The 12,752-nt window shown below is 34.2% G+C and overlaps 2 protein-coding genes across 6 annotated transcripts; one reads left to right on the forward strand and one right to left on the reverse strand.

Annotated features, from left to right (window-relative positions):
* Positions 1 to 3,156: 3,156 nt before the first annotated feature.
* Positions 3,157 to 6,163, forward strand: LOC106761942. Of its 5 annotated transcripts, none has more exons than XM_022780447.1 (9): positions 3,163 to 3,606; positions 3,704 to 3,947; positions 4,081 to 4,133; positions 4,473 to 4,509; positions 4,596 to 4,661; positions 4,835 to 4,939; positions 5,024 to 5,177; positions 5,274 to 5,353; positions 5,681 to 6,163. In XM_022780447.1, exons 1-9 carry the CDS (start codon positions 3,497 to 3,499, stop codon positions 5,708 to 5,710), a joined length of 879 nt encoding a protein of 292 aa, XP_022636168.1. In that variant the 5' UTR covers positions 3,163 to 3,496; the 3' UTR covers positions 5,711 to 6,163. The 5 variants fall into 5 exon arrangements, with proteins under 5 accessions (XP_022636170.1, XP_022636168.1, XP_022636169.1 ...); XM_022780448.1 differs by having other exon boundaries at positions 3,165 to 3,606; positions 5,277 to 5,353; XM_014645569.2 differs by having other exon boundaries at positions 3,167 to 3,606; positions 5,791 to 6,163.
* Positions 6,164 to 6,808: 645 nt separating this feature from the next.
* Positions 6,809 to 12,140, reverse strand: LOC106759641. The gene is made up of 6 exons (XM_014642922.2): positions 10,650 to 12,140; positions 9,072 to 9,505; positions 8,588 to 8,749; positions 7,757 to 7,832; positions 7,349 to 7,504; positions 6,809 to 7,238 (listed from the first exon to the last, which is right to left on the reverse strand). Exons 1-6 carry the CDS (start codon positions 11,880 to 11,882, stop codon positions 7,092 to 7,094), a joined length of 2,208 nt encoding a protein of 735 aa, XP_014498408.1. The 5' UTR covers positions 11,883 to 12,140; the 3' UTR covers positions 6,809 to 7,091.
* Between the last annotated feature and the right edge of the window lie 612 nt (positions 12,141 to 12,752).

Below are 12,752 nucleotides of genomic sequence, written 5' to 3' on the forward strand. Positions count from 1 at the left end.
TATGGGAAAACAAACTTGTGTCATTTCCTCCCTCTTGGGATGTCCAAACAACACAACCCACACTATGAACACATTTCCCTAACACTATGAACTGAGAACCATTGCATTCATGATAAAACCATTACAGACAAGGACCATGGTCCTCTACGTTCAATATTGTGGTCCCTGCTGTCCAGTTTTGTGTCCAAATCCTGGATTTGGCTCGCGTAATCGTTTACCATGCCCTTGTAAACGATTACAACTGACAGATGCTGCACAAGTTTGTCGACTTCACTCAACTTTAATAACTTTGCTTTTATTTAAACAAATTATTAATACGCTCACAACGTAAATAATAAAACATTGGAAATCACGTTATCATCAACAATTTAATGGTTGTTATATATATATTGGTGGAGATCAACAAATAATTACCAATGTCATGTTACATATAAATTCATTTGTACAGGGTACAAGCTAATTTAAAATACATATAAAGATGTAACAAATGTTAACAATCCTCCAAATACCCATATTCATGCAGCGCTTCCATTCTTGCATTGTTTTTGTTGTCCAAAATCCAGTTCTTTACGTAGTTCTTTCTAATTTCACGCAAGTTCTCCTGAAACAAAATATTAATTACTTTAGATATAAACAACATCATCATCTGAACTTGGTAACAATCAAATTTATTCTTACATTTGTTGAACCCATTGCACCTGCAAAGATAACAATGCCCAAGAAAAAAGTTAGGTTTCGCTAAAGAAAAAATTCCTCTGTTTTGGATATTTGGTTAAAGTAAGTTCATTGTTCCACTTACCCCAAAAATAACGAAACACCACCAACAGCAGTGGTATAGGGCAAGCTTCTTCATTGCAAACCAAAAAGGCTCGATACACCGCCAACGAGCCACACAACGAAACTGATGATGCGAGAACAAGAACAAACTTTGACACTGACAACACCTATGGAGAACAACAGAACGAGAGTAGGAGAAAACAATTTGGGGGCTGCGAAAGTGATGAGGGTGGAGAGCACCATCGGAGAATAACAGAGGAAATAGTTCAAATGAAAGTATGAAAGAGGACGCGAAGTTAAATTTCATTATTTTCACATTTCCAATTCTGTCCCTCACTTCTTTTGCAAAAATCATTTCTTTTTTAAATAATCCCAACCAATCATATTTTGACAACTGGACGGTGTCAAAACTGTGTCAAAACACGGTGTCAACATATCATTTTCCAAATAAAAATCGAGAGAAAGTTCAAGCATGCCTATGCATTAAACTTACTGATTGCAAACTCAGAATGTGTGAAGTATTCCTCTTCGGAACAAGTAATGGACGCCCACCATGTCGATGAATACTTTGGGTCCCAGAATACTGAGAGGTGGGAGGCATTAAACTTTTGGAGAACAATTTTTGACTGTGCTTCTCATATGCCTGAAAGCTAATTAGCTCCAAAACTTGTGAAATAGATCTTTACCCACAAACAGAACCATAATCTATCTTAGCAATAGGAGAAATACATGGATAAAGCAGTTTTCTGTGGAACCAGTCTGGCAGAACGTTGCTTATCTTCCCAATACCAAGAAAAAAATGGTTGAGGTGTATGTTTTGTTATTCTTTACTCTATCCAAACAAACACAATTACAATTCAATAAAAAAAAATCCTATTGAGCATTTTAGTAAGAAAATATTTCTGCAATGTCTAGGTTTTCCTATCACACCAAAGATTCAGATCATGTTAACATAAATAAATAAATCTAGTTCCTTTGGTATAATCAATACCTCCAAAATTTTTATAATAAAATATATCTTACATATATTTTTATCATCTTTGTAAAAAAGAATGCAAAGTTCAAAGAATGAATACGTTTTAATAAGTTTCAAATAAGAAAAATAAAAGAAATATTACTTCTCCGGGGAAGAATAATATTTTTACAATTGTTAAGGTAAGATCTTTATAATTTTTTTTATAATGAAAAGTTTGATAATAATGAAATTATATGTTTGTTTGTGCGAAGTGTTTATTGAATGAAATAAATAGATTTATATTTCTTATATGTTTGTTTAACTTTTTAAACAAGTAGTTTTTTTAGTTATTTTAGTAAACAACATATCATCCACTTTTTAAGTAAATGATTATTTTAAAAATTGCTTATATTTTATGTTTAAACAAAGTTGTTCAATAATGTTATAACTTTAATTTCCAAATCTAATTTATTTTTCTTAAAATACAAATATTTATTCTAATAAAGAAGTTTGATGGCATGTTCTACTTTTTCAAAAGTTATTATTTTAAAATTCATTGTATCCCAATCGTAGCTGTGATCTTGAAACCTAAAACTTTAAGTTTGCCAGCTTTTACCCAACTCATCAACTATGAAACTAATCACAATAATTCAGGTACTTCAATATCCCTTTGTCTAATTATTTTTTGTCCACAAGCCAAACTCGTCTTTTCAAAATTGGAACAATACTTAGTTTTTTTAGGTGCATAGTGACCGAAAATAGTTGTGTATTAATAATAAAGAACTTGTTTAGGTATAAAAAGTATAGACTTCTAAAAAGTAAGAGATTAGAAATATATTTATGTTATGTTGACTCAATTGAAAATGTATTTTTTATTTTTTATTCTTAAAATTAAATAATCAGTAAAATGCATTTTTAATTCCTCAATTGTTCTATAGATTTTTAATTTTAGTTTTTAATTTAATTTATTAATATTTTTAGTCATTGTTATAAAAAAAAAGTAACCCATTAATTATCATGTGACTTGCTAGATATATTATAAGTAAAAGGTGACAATTATATGTGTTTTTTTGGAGAATTTTGTTTTTTGGTTATTTATTTTCTTACAAATTCATTTTTAAGTCTATTAACATTTTATTGATAATTTTTAGTTTCTAAATACATTTTTAAATAGTCTTAATCTTTTAAGAATATTTTTTAACAAAATGGAGTCCTCCAACATTTTTTTATTCTGTAAAAGATAGAGGAAAAAACAAAGTTTAGTGACATGTTTATGTTAACCTTGATATAATTATCATCACCTAACCTTAGCTAAAAACAAAAATCTCAAAAAATTAAAAAAAGGGAGAAAAAATGGTGTTATCTTAATCATAAAAGTGAAAAGAAAAGTAAAATGGATAGACATATATTCATTGTCCTTACTCATGACTCCAGTCATAGCATACCCCACCACACATCTTCCAATACTCATCAATCCAAAACTGAGTCTTTGGCTTAGAAGCACCATCAAATTGTCCTCTCCTCACCACTAATGCCAATTCTCAAACTTTGAGAAACAAGAAGCACAAACATGTAATTTTCAACTTTCAATTCAAACCACAATTCTTCACTTCTCTCTTTCATTTCAGTTTTCTTACGTGTTGCATCAGTGCCATATTGAAACATCAAAAGGGTTTCTTCCTTTTGAACCCTTAGACTTAAAGATTTTTTTTTTCTTTTCATTCTTTTGGGGTTTTCATAAGCCCTTGAATCTAGAGGAGAAACATGTCTCCCATGTCAACTGTTCCAATTCATAGACCTGAATTTGGGACCTTATTCTTTAATGGGACTCCAAGCCCTTATAAATGTTTGAGAGTTACCTCCTCATGGACTATGTGAGTTTCAATTTTCTTTTTTGATTTATTTTATTTTGGGAATATTTTTTTATTGTATGATTCTTAGCTTCTAATGTTTTATGTTTGACACAAACAGGGCCATGGATTCAAAATTTTCTCCGATAAAGAAGAATAGTATTAATAATGATTATAGTATGAAGAATAAGGAAGAACTCTCTATGCAGCTTTCAACTCCACCCATTTCCAAAGTGGAAACTTCAAACTCCAACGATCTCCAATTTGATCGGTTGCAGCCATCGGATCAAGAATTGGGTCGAGTAAATAGGTTTGAGTTTGGGCAATTTGTTGCACGAGAAGCTGTGCTTGATGAAGAGTATTGGGTATGCTATGATAATTTGTATGACAGAAAAAAAATAAAGAAAACATGTTAAGTGTGTGTATTTTCATCTATGATAATGATGCTGGTATCTTTCTCAAATATTTATTTATTTGTTTTGTTTGATTGTATGGTAGACAGCAGCATGGTTGAGAGCAGAAAGTCACTGGGAGAATCGATCATATGAAAGGTACGACTGACTCACATAAGGAAAAGGTCAAATGTTCTTTTGTAGACATCTTTTAGTAGTTATAAACACGGAATGTAAAACCATATTTTGGTTTTCTTGACTTCAGCTTTTACTTTTTAGCATGTTGTGTTGTGTAACTAAGCATGTTAGCAGATTGAGTAACATTTGAATTAGGGACAATTAATCAGATCAACATGTCCGATGTTGAGCATTTATTTAAAGATAATTGAATATTAGAGGAATAAATCTATCTAACCATAGATTATGGTGGATCTAATTTTTTTGCTTTTGTTCACAATAGATGATGAGTGCAAATGATTTTCCTTATGTTTTATCCAGATATGTTGATAACTACAAAAGGAAATTTGCTGAGCAGGTAGGAGTTGATATAACTGCTTTGTATGAACTGTATAACTAGAGTGTAGTTCTTAAAAAATCTCAACAGGACTTTTTATTGTTTAGGAATTTCATGCATTAAAGAGACGGTGCAAGGTGCAAAACGGTGATAGCTGCGCATGCATCATCACGGTAAATCAACCTCATCTTGGATTCTGGTTTAGTTTAGAATTCAGTTTATAATATATACTTGAAAGCTCTGATTTAATGACTAAAATGAGGAGAAACCTATTAGATTACAAATAGTTTGATGGTTGATTGTCCTTAATGTTTCAACTTATGGTGTTTGGAGTCAAGTTTAACAGGTGAGGAAGGAGCAGAAAAATGCAAAACACTCAATATTAAAAAGTGTTGTGGGAACCCTTGATTTGAACATCCGATATTTGCTTCAAGGGGAGACTTACCCTGGGGTATTTCGCATTCTATCTCATTTTGTTGCTTTGTCTACTTGACTAATGGTGTTGATGCATTGTACAACTTGATCATTTCTTCAGGAACGGGTAAAGGCTCCCATTTTTTGCTGCATCAACAGAACACCACCAAACAGATATGGATACATTGCAAACCTGTGCGTTATCAAATCAGCTCGGCGCCAGGGGATTGCAAGCAACATGTTGTCTTTTGCTATTGGAGCTGCAAAATCTAACGGTAATACAACCAAACATTTTAGTGAGAGTAGCTTTCATTTGTCTGATTTAATTCACAAAATATGACTGAAAGTGCACAATTCCCGGATTCATTTAGCAGGTGTGACACAGGTGTATGTGCATGTGGACAAAAATAATAGTCCTGCACAAATATTATACCAAAAGATGGGTTTTGAGGTAATATTGCTAGTTTGTGTGCATTTTTCACCGTCTACATTGGATCGAATAAGTCACTAATGTGGTCCTCGAAATATTAACCTCTATCCCAATTAACTTCTAAAGTAATGGATAAGTTATAAGAAACAATTGGTTGATAGCTTCCAACTACCAGTCTAGGATATCCTTGGTTCAAACAATAAGAATCATTGTATAAGTAATTCTCCAATTATTAAATATGAGTTTAGCCCCCATTTTGATGTATTTAGTTATAGAATCAATTTAGATGGATTTCTTAATATTTGAAAAACTACTTGGAGGATTACTTATGTAATCTTTTACTTTTAGGACAATTTAGGAGAGAGGATATTCTTTTAATGATGAAATTGACGGTTCATTCATGATGTATTTTTTCTACTTGTGAGAGCAATAACTGGCAGTTTCCATGCTCTTCTCAGATGGTTGAAATGGCAAACTCCCAGTTGGTGGAACAAACATACTTACTGCGATTACAGACATAAAATACTAAGGATAGCTTCGGAAAAGTTGTGAATTTCAGAATTTAAGTAGATCCTGTAACCATCATAGAGGTGTAAGATGTAAATGCATGTAGGTGTCCATGTTTGTACCTAACTAAGGTAACAAATTTCCATTATTTCTCCCACTTAATTTTCAATGTGTGGATATTTGATTATGTAGCTTGTATAGGTATCATATATTCTTCCTCAAATTATATGTATTGGAGAGAAAGAAAATTTGGGGGTAATTTAAAAAACAAACTCAGATGTATTGGATTTGAAAAGGGTGAAGTTATTTCTTATTGCAACATTATCAGTCTCTTCTTTTTTGGTCTAAAATTTAATTTTGTGGTTAAAAGTTTGCTTATCTATTAAAGTGTATTCCTTTGCGCTGATTACTTAATTTATGCCTCGAAGAAGTGTTATCATCTGTATATACTACTTTTGTCTCCCTGTCAGAAGTTATTTTTGTAGGTTGTGTGTGTTAACTGCAAATAATACAACAATAGAAAAGTGAGGTTAAGAGGACAGAAACAAATGAAAGGTTAAAGTTTGAAGACAAAAGAGAATGATCAGGAAAGGTCGAGGTGAATAGGAGTTTAAAAGAGAAAATATTAAAATTGAAACATTTGTGATATTATCAGATAAGGTAAACGGAGGACAATAGCTCATATCCATTTTTTATAATTTTAATTTGTATATAATTCTAAATAATTTGAATATTAAATTAAGATTACATAAATATATTACTCAATAGCGAAGATGGGATCTTGTTGTGTTTTGAGTCTAAGTATAGACTCTCTTGCTTCTGTTGTAAAAGGTCAGAGGTGAAGCGATCGAAATAGATTATTTTCTATGAAACCTTTATGTCTAGATTTTTTAAAATTTGAAATGAACTTTTAATGACGCAACGAGAGAGCCTTTGTATTTGACAATGCGCGAATTTGTAAAATGCATAAAGCTGAAAATTAAAAATTAAATATTGAGCATTGGTTAAGGATTTAACAGATATACAGATAATGTGATGCCCCTAGGAGGTCAGCTACTTAGCATTTATAAAAATCTTCCAGATGATGAAAACAATCCTGAGAAACGGTAATGCTCCACGAACTCCGGGCACTTACATTAGATGCAAATCTTCCTTTCCATAGGTTTGGCAAAAAAGATCTACTTGAAATATCTTCGTAGGCTTAGTTATGATATAATGTCTGCCACTATATATTTTGATTTTGATACTAATTTTATACCAAATCCCAAGAGACTGATGAATAATTCAAAGCACCCTGATGAGGATCTGGAACTTTGACATGTTCTAAAACCGGAGACATTTTTAAACCAATTATCTGCATCTGTAGGTTTGAATGACCATTAAGAAATGCTTCTGTTACCTGCAAAAATGCAAAAAACATTTCTTTATAAAAACCCACGTGAATTATGAATAGTGAACTAGACAATTTATACGTCCACATACAAATTTATCAGAGATATATATATATACCTGAGTGCATCCAAAAAGTTTGAGTAACCTCAGGGCCAAGCAGCTATCCACAATCAAACCTAGTGCATTGTCTGTCAAATTTCTGCACCAAGATAAATCTAGAGAGTGCAAATTTTTTGCATGGTTTGCAAGTGATAAGGTTGTGTGGTAACCAACCTGTATCAAACATGAGGCATTCAGAATGCAGAAATTAGACTGACAACAGAACCCAAATATGCATTTACGAACACTGGCATTGAATAAGAAAAAAAATATGATATTTTGATGATACATCATGTAAGTTCTGCAGACTACTGCTAAAGCTCAAAAGTAGGTTTGTTATTTTTAATGATCACAGCACCTCTTCCAGAATGTCGCAATGTTCAAGAACTATTGGTATGAACAAGCCTAACTGTCTATATAAAATACCTTCTTGATGTTATTAAGTGACAGTTCCTTCAGGGTCCCTCCGGTGGTTTCCACAAATGCAGCAATTGCTTCATCACTACAACAAAATCCAGAGTATTATTCGATCCCAACGAGAACCATCAACCATATCATACATGACAATACCAAGGAATAATTAATCTCCAATACACAATATCATGGAGCAATGGAAATGAATATACAAAACATAGTACTGAACATGTGATAACTACTTGTTACAAAAGATATCCTAAGAGAGTAATGCCCAGAAACTGCAGTAACTTATTTTTAAAATATATCTGCAATTAGGTTAGTTATTACTTTTACATGTTTCATTATTATTTTCTATCAACAACTGTCACCCAGCCGTTACTTCAATTGTTCCCTATGGCTAGTATAAGTTTCCCCAAATAGAACTTTTTAGTTTTAATTAGTTTTTGTTTGCGGGAGATTTGAGTCCACCACCTATCCCCTTCATCCCTTCCACTTTTACTACCAAGCCTACTTTATAGCTCCAAATTTTCCACGTGGATGGCTTGCCTGGTCTGTATACCAGTGAATCTACCTCATTTCCATCAGAATACAAAATGAAATATTTGTAACCAATACTCATATCAAGTAGGGAATCAGTCAACAAAAGAGAATTTTTTCAACACAGGTAATGTTGAATTTTCAACTTCTTGGAAATCATTAAAAATTCAAAACTACTTAAACTTGATTCTTGCATGGTCAAGACTGATCATAGACAAACAAGCAGGTGCACAAATCAAAAGTGAGTGTAGCACAAGTCTCTTGCAGCAACGAACTATAGAAAATGGAGCATGTAAAAAACACCTGAATGGATTTCGGCAAAGCTTCAGGGTATGAAGTGAGCGGCAACTATTGGTAAGATATCCAACGGATAAATCTGTTAATCTGTTCAGGTTCGTAAGATCAAGCACCTGCAATCCCGGACAATGCTCAACAATAACTTTGATTGATGAATCGGTCAAGTTTCTGCACATTAGAAACATAAATCAACGGACAAAACTTTTGAAAATTAAAACAAAAAATGGAATTGCTATATCAGAAAAACGCGTGACACTTCAAATATAGAACTAACTGGATTCACATTTCAACCATGTCCAAAGAATGATTAACAAGTTTTGGACACTTGATCAATCAACCAAAACTAACATCACATCCCAATTTGGTTTAATTTTTTTCTTTAACAAGAAATTTGATCACCGAACATTCTAAAATAAAATTTTCAATGAAAAATACTAGAACGTCTTCAGCAGACTCCTGAGATGAAACAGATAGCTATAGTGATACTTACATACAGTCCTTCAAAACAAGCTCTTTCATGTTTTGGCCCCGTGCAACAATGTAATTCTTGACAAATTCATCACACACAGTTTGAATACCAGCCACTGACAACACTTCTAAATGTTCAAGCTCAATCAGTGCTGGCACAATTAGTGCAGCATCAATGCATTGGCAATCATCAAGGAACAACTCTTTCAGAAGATGTCTTAATGATTCAGCCAAAATATATATACTAGCAGATGTGAGAAGGGAGCACTGGCTGAGATTTATCGATCTAAGAGCAGGAGCTGAAGAAACGAGCGCACGTAAACCTCCATCTGAAAGTCGGCATGCACCACGGAGTGATAGAGTAGTTAATCTAACCAAATTCCTAGGTGACCGTGCCAAAGTCGCAACTACTACAAAATCAGGCAAACATCGCCCACACTGGTCAAGTTGCAGTACCTAAAACACAAGTAAATAAACAACTAGATGTTGGTTAATATAGGATTTGAAAAACAAAACCCGACAACGAAGCTAATCAAGTTTCATAAAGAAAACAAGAAATTAAAAGAAAAAAAAAAGTGTTAGTCAGAAAATACACAATTAAAATTGAGCACAGCAAGAAAAAAATTATATAGGAAAAAAAACAAGTCAAACAAATAACAATGGTGAATTACATGTACCAAATGACACCAAAAACCCTATCATAATATTACAAATCATGTTTATAGACAAACTATCAACATGTATATCTTTCCTTAAGGATTGCATAATATCTGTCCCAGTCTCTATATCTCTGGCAATCCAGTTCTTCACACATGCTCAAATCACCTAGCGCAAGTTACTACCATCTTCTACATTAGTTTCTAACCTAACTCTATCCTTAATGCATTCATTCTTAAACCATTCTCGTTCGATATATCCATTCATCTAACACAGCACAATCAAAATATACAAATTATCACACAATTTTAATGAAGATTTCAAAAGGAAAGCAACAATATTAGACATTCTGCGGTTAAATTCAAATCATAGGACCTAATTTAGATTCTCCAGGACAAAAGTAATATTAGTACTAGCTTCAGGACTCTGTCACCTCATCCTCGCTTTTACGTCTACGTCGAAGAAGTGATTGCTTAACATGTTAACTAATATAGAAAAGAAATTCAAATACATGTAATAGTACTGATAACAGTAACAAACACGGGCACATAAAAGGGGTAAACAATTTCAGCCACTAAATCAAAATTAAAATCCAGCAAAGGAAAATTACGTTAAACTACACACATAAAGTCCATTCAGTAGAAAAATATGAACATACAGTAGACAATGCAGTCCATCGGATCATACAATGAACTGAATGCTGTAAAGCAATATACAGGTACCGTTCAATCATATTTCTCTTACCATACAACCATCTTAAATAATATTATCTTACCTTAAATATAAACCCACAAACCTCCAACAAGAATAGAAACAAGAAAGCCAGTTAACTGCATGATAATCAGGCAAAAAACAGTAGCTTATAAAATCCAATTCTCAAGTTTCATTTGCACCAAAAATAGCAAGTAATACCAAAAGCCCTCAAATAACTTAGACCACATACCAACAAATTCTCCGTGTTACACATTCGAAAACACTCGGTAAACTGTTCCTCAGTCAACCACGAGCAGTCCCTTAACCGAATCTCCGTGGGAGTTCCACGCACAAGAAGCTCCAGAAAGTGACCGTTAATTCTCCTTGAGTCACAGAGCAACTGGCTAAGCCGGTGCCTCAGCGCATCAGGCACACTCTCGAGCGATGCAATCGCGTCAACATTCTTCACAAGAATCTTAAAGCACATGTCTTGCAACGAAGGAACCGATAAAATGCCCAAATCCCCTTTCTTCGCATTGGGAACCCACTTAATAGATTCACACAAGTTCGTCTGCGAACTTGTTTGAGCGTTCTGAAGATTCATCCCTCGGTCTCTGATGATTTTCATAGCCGTAGAGAAAGGACCGGGCCAGTCCTCAATTTCCTCACTCGCCGCTTCGGGAACCGGCGGCAACTGGTCACCATCTTCCTCTTCCGGTGCGAAGAAAGCAAACCGCGACGCGTTTTCCCGCGCAATTTCGTGGAAGCGCTCCATATGATCGTTCCTCCTCAAACCGGAACGACGCTCCTTCGCATTGGAGTTTCTAGAACGTTCTCGAACTCGCGCAGGTGCATTATTCACACCGGAGTTCTCCGTTCTAGATTCCGGTGTTGTCACGTCACCATCAACCGCCACTGCCACATCACCATCGTCGTCGTCATCATTATCAGCACCATCATCATCTGCGTTAATAACTTGTTCTCTGGAATAGAAATTGAGTGATCTCTTTAAAGCCTTCTTTCCCGACCTTAAGTAGAGAAACTCCTCGTGTTCAAAACCGGTCGAGTCACTATTGCGCTTCCGGCTCCGGGTGGAAACCCTAACACCGGAATCATCTGCTACAACATTGACATTGGCGGCTGAGTTTTCCGTTGTAGTTTCTGGCGCGGTGACATTGACATCAACCGCCACTGCAACGTGATCAGTTTCATCGTTTGCGTCATTACCTTGTTCATCTGAGTCGTTTGTCATCGCTCTCTTGAGAACCCTCTTTCCCGATCTTAAGTTGAGAAAGGCCTGGCGGTTGGAGGCGGCGGAAACCCTAGTGGCGGGGGAGGCGTCGGAGAGAGAGGCGAGGCGGAGGCTGCGGCGGGGGAAAGGGGGAGAGGTAGAAACGGATGAAGGTTCGTGGGTTTTTGCCGGCGTGAGTGGGTGGATGGCGTCGGGTTTAGAGGGGTTTAGAGTGGTTTTGGTTTGAACCATTTTGATGAGAAATAGGAAGCACTAAATACGATAATAGGGTTTGGAAGTGGAAATGAAGTGACTGAAAATCTGTGTGAGGAAGATCCAGAGAAAGTGGTTGGAGCAGACTGATAAGAGTGAGAGGGAAAAGAAGAGATTTGGAGGGAAAACGGTGCTGTCTCTCTGAGAGAGGCTATTTATCCTGCAACCAGAACCTTGGTGGGCCCCGCAGTAAGACTTTTTCCAAACTTCTCTCACACACCACTTCACCGGCTTTCACGTTACATTTTCCCGCCAACCCATACTAGTCTTTATATTTTCTCTTTCTTCTTTAATTACAAAAATTATAATTATTCACTCTTTTTTTTTCATATTTTCTAACGAATTATAATATTCCTTTTTAAATCACTGGAAAATTTAGGGAATTTGACAGTTTACAACTAATATTTTTCTATATTTTTTCATGTTAATCCACTTCTTTAATGATTTGACACTTTTTAATTAAGATCAGGTCAATGTCAGTGATTTAACTATCATTCCTTTCTAGAGTTATTGTTTAGCTTTTAGTTTTAAGCATTTGTAATAAAATAATATATTTATTATATTAGAAATAAAAATGGTACTGTTTCCAATATTATTATTTTAGGAGTTTTCTTATTACCATCATGTGCATAAATCAATTTGGTCTATTGGGTTCATTTAATTTTGAGAGTTGTAGAAGGGTTTTAGGTTTAAAACTCTTCTTAGGTTAATGGATCTTGTTTAAAGTCTTTGAAGACTTTTTTCTTTTAAATTCTTTTTCAAGATATTTTTCTTTTCTCACCTGGGGATCCATTTCTTTAAACTAGTTTATATTATATATATATATATATATATATATATATATGTATG

The sequence above is a fragment of the Vigna radiata genome, chromosome 5 (assembly GCF_000741045.1).
Source record: "Vigna radiata var. radiata cultivar VC1973A chromosome 5, Vradiata_ver6, whole genome shotgun sequence".
Lineage (NCBI taxonomy): Eukaryota > Viridiplantae > Streptophyta > Magnoliopsida > Fabales > Fabaceae > Vigna > Vigna radiata.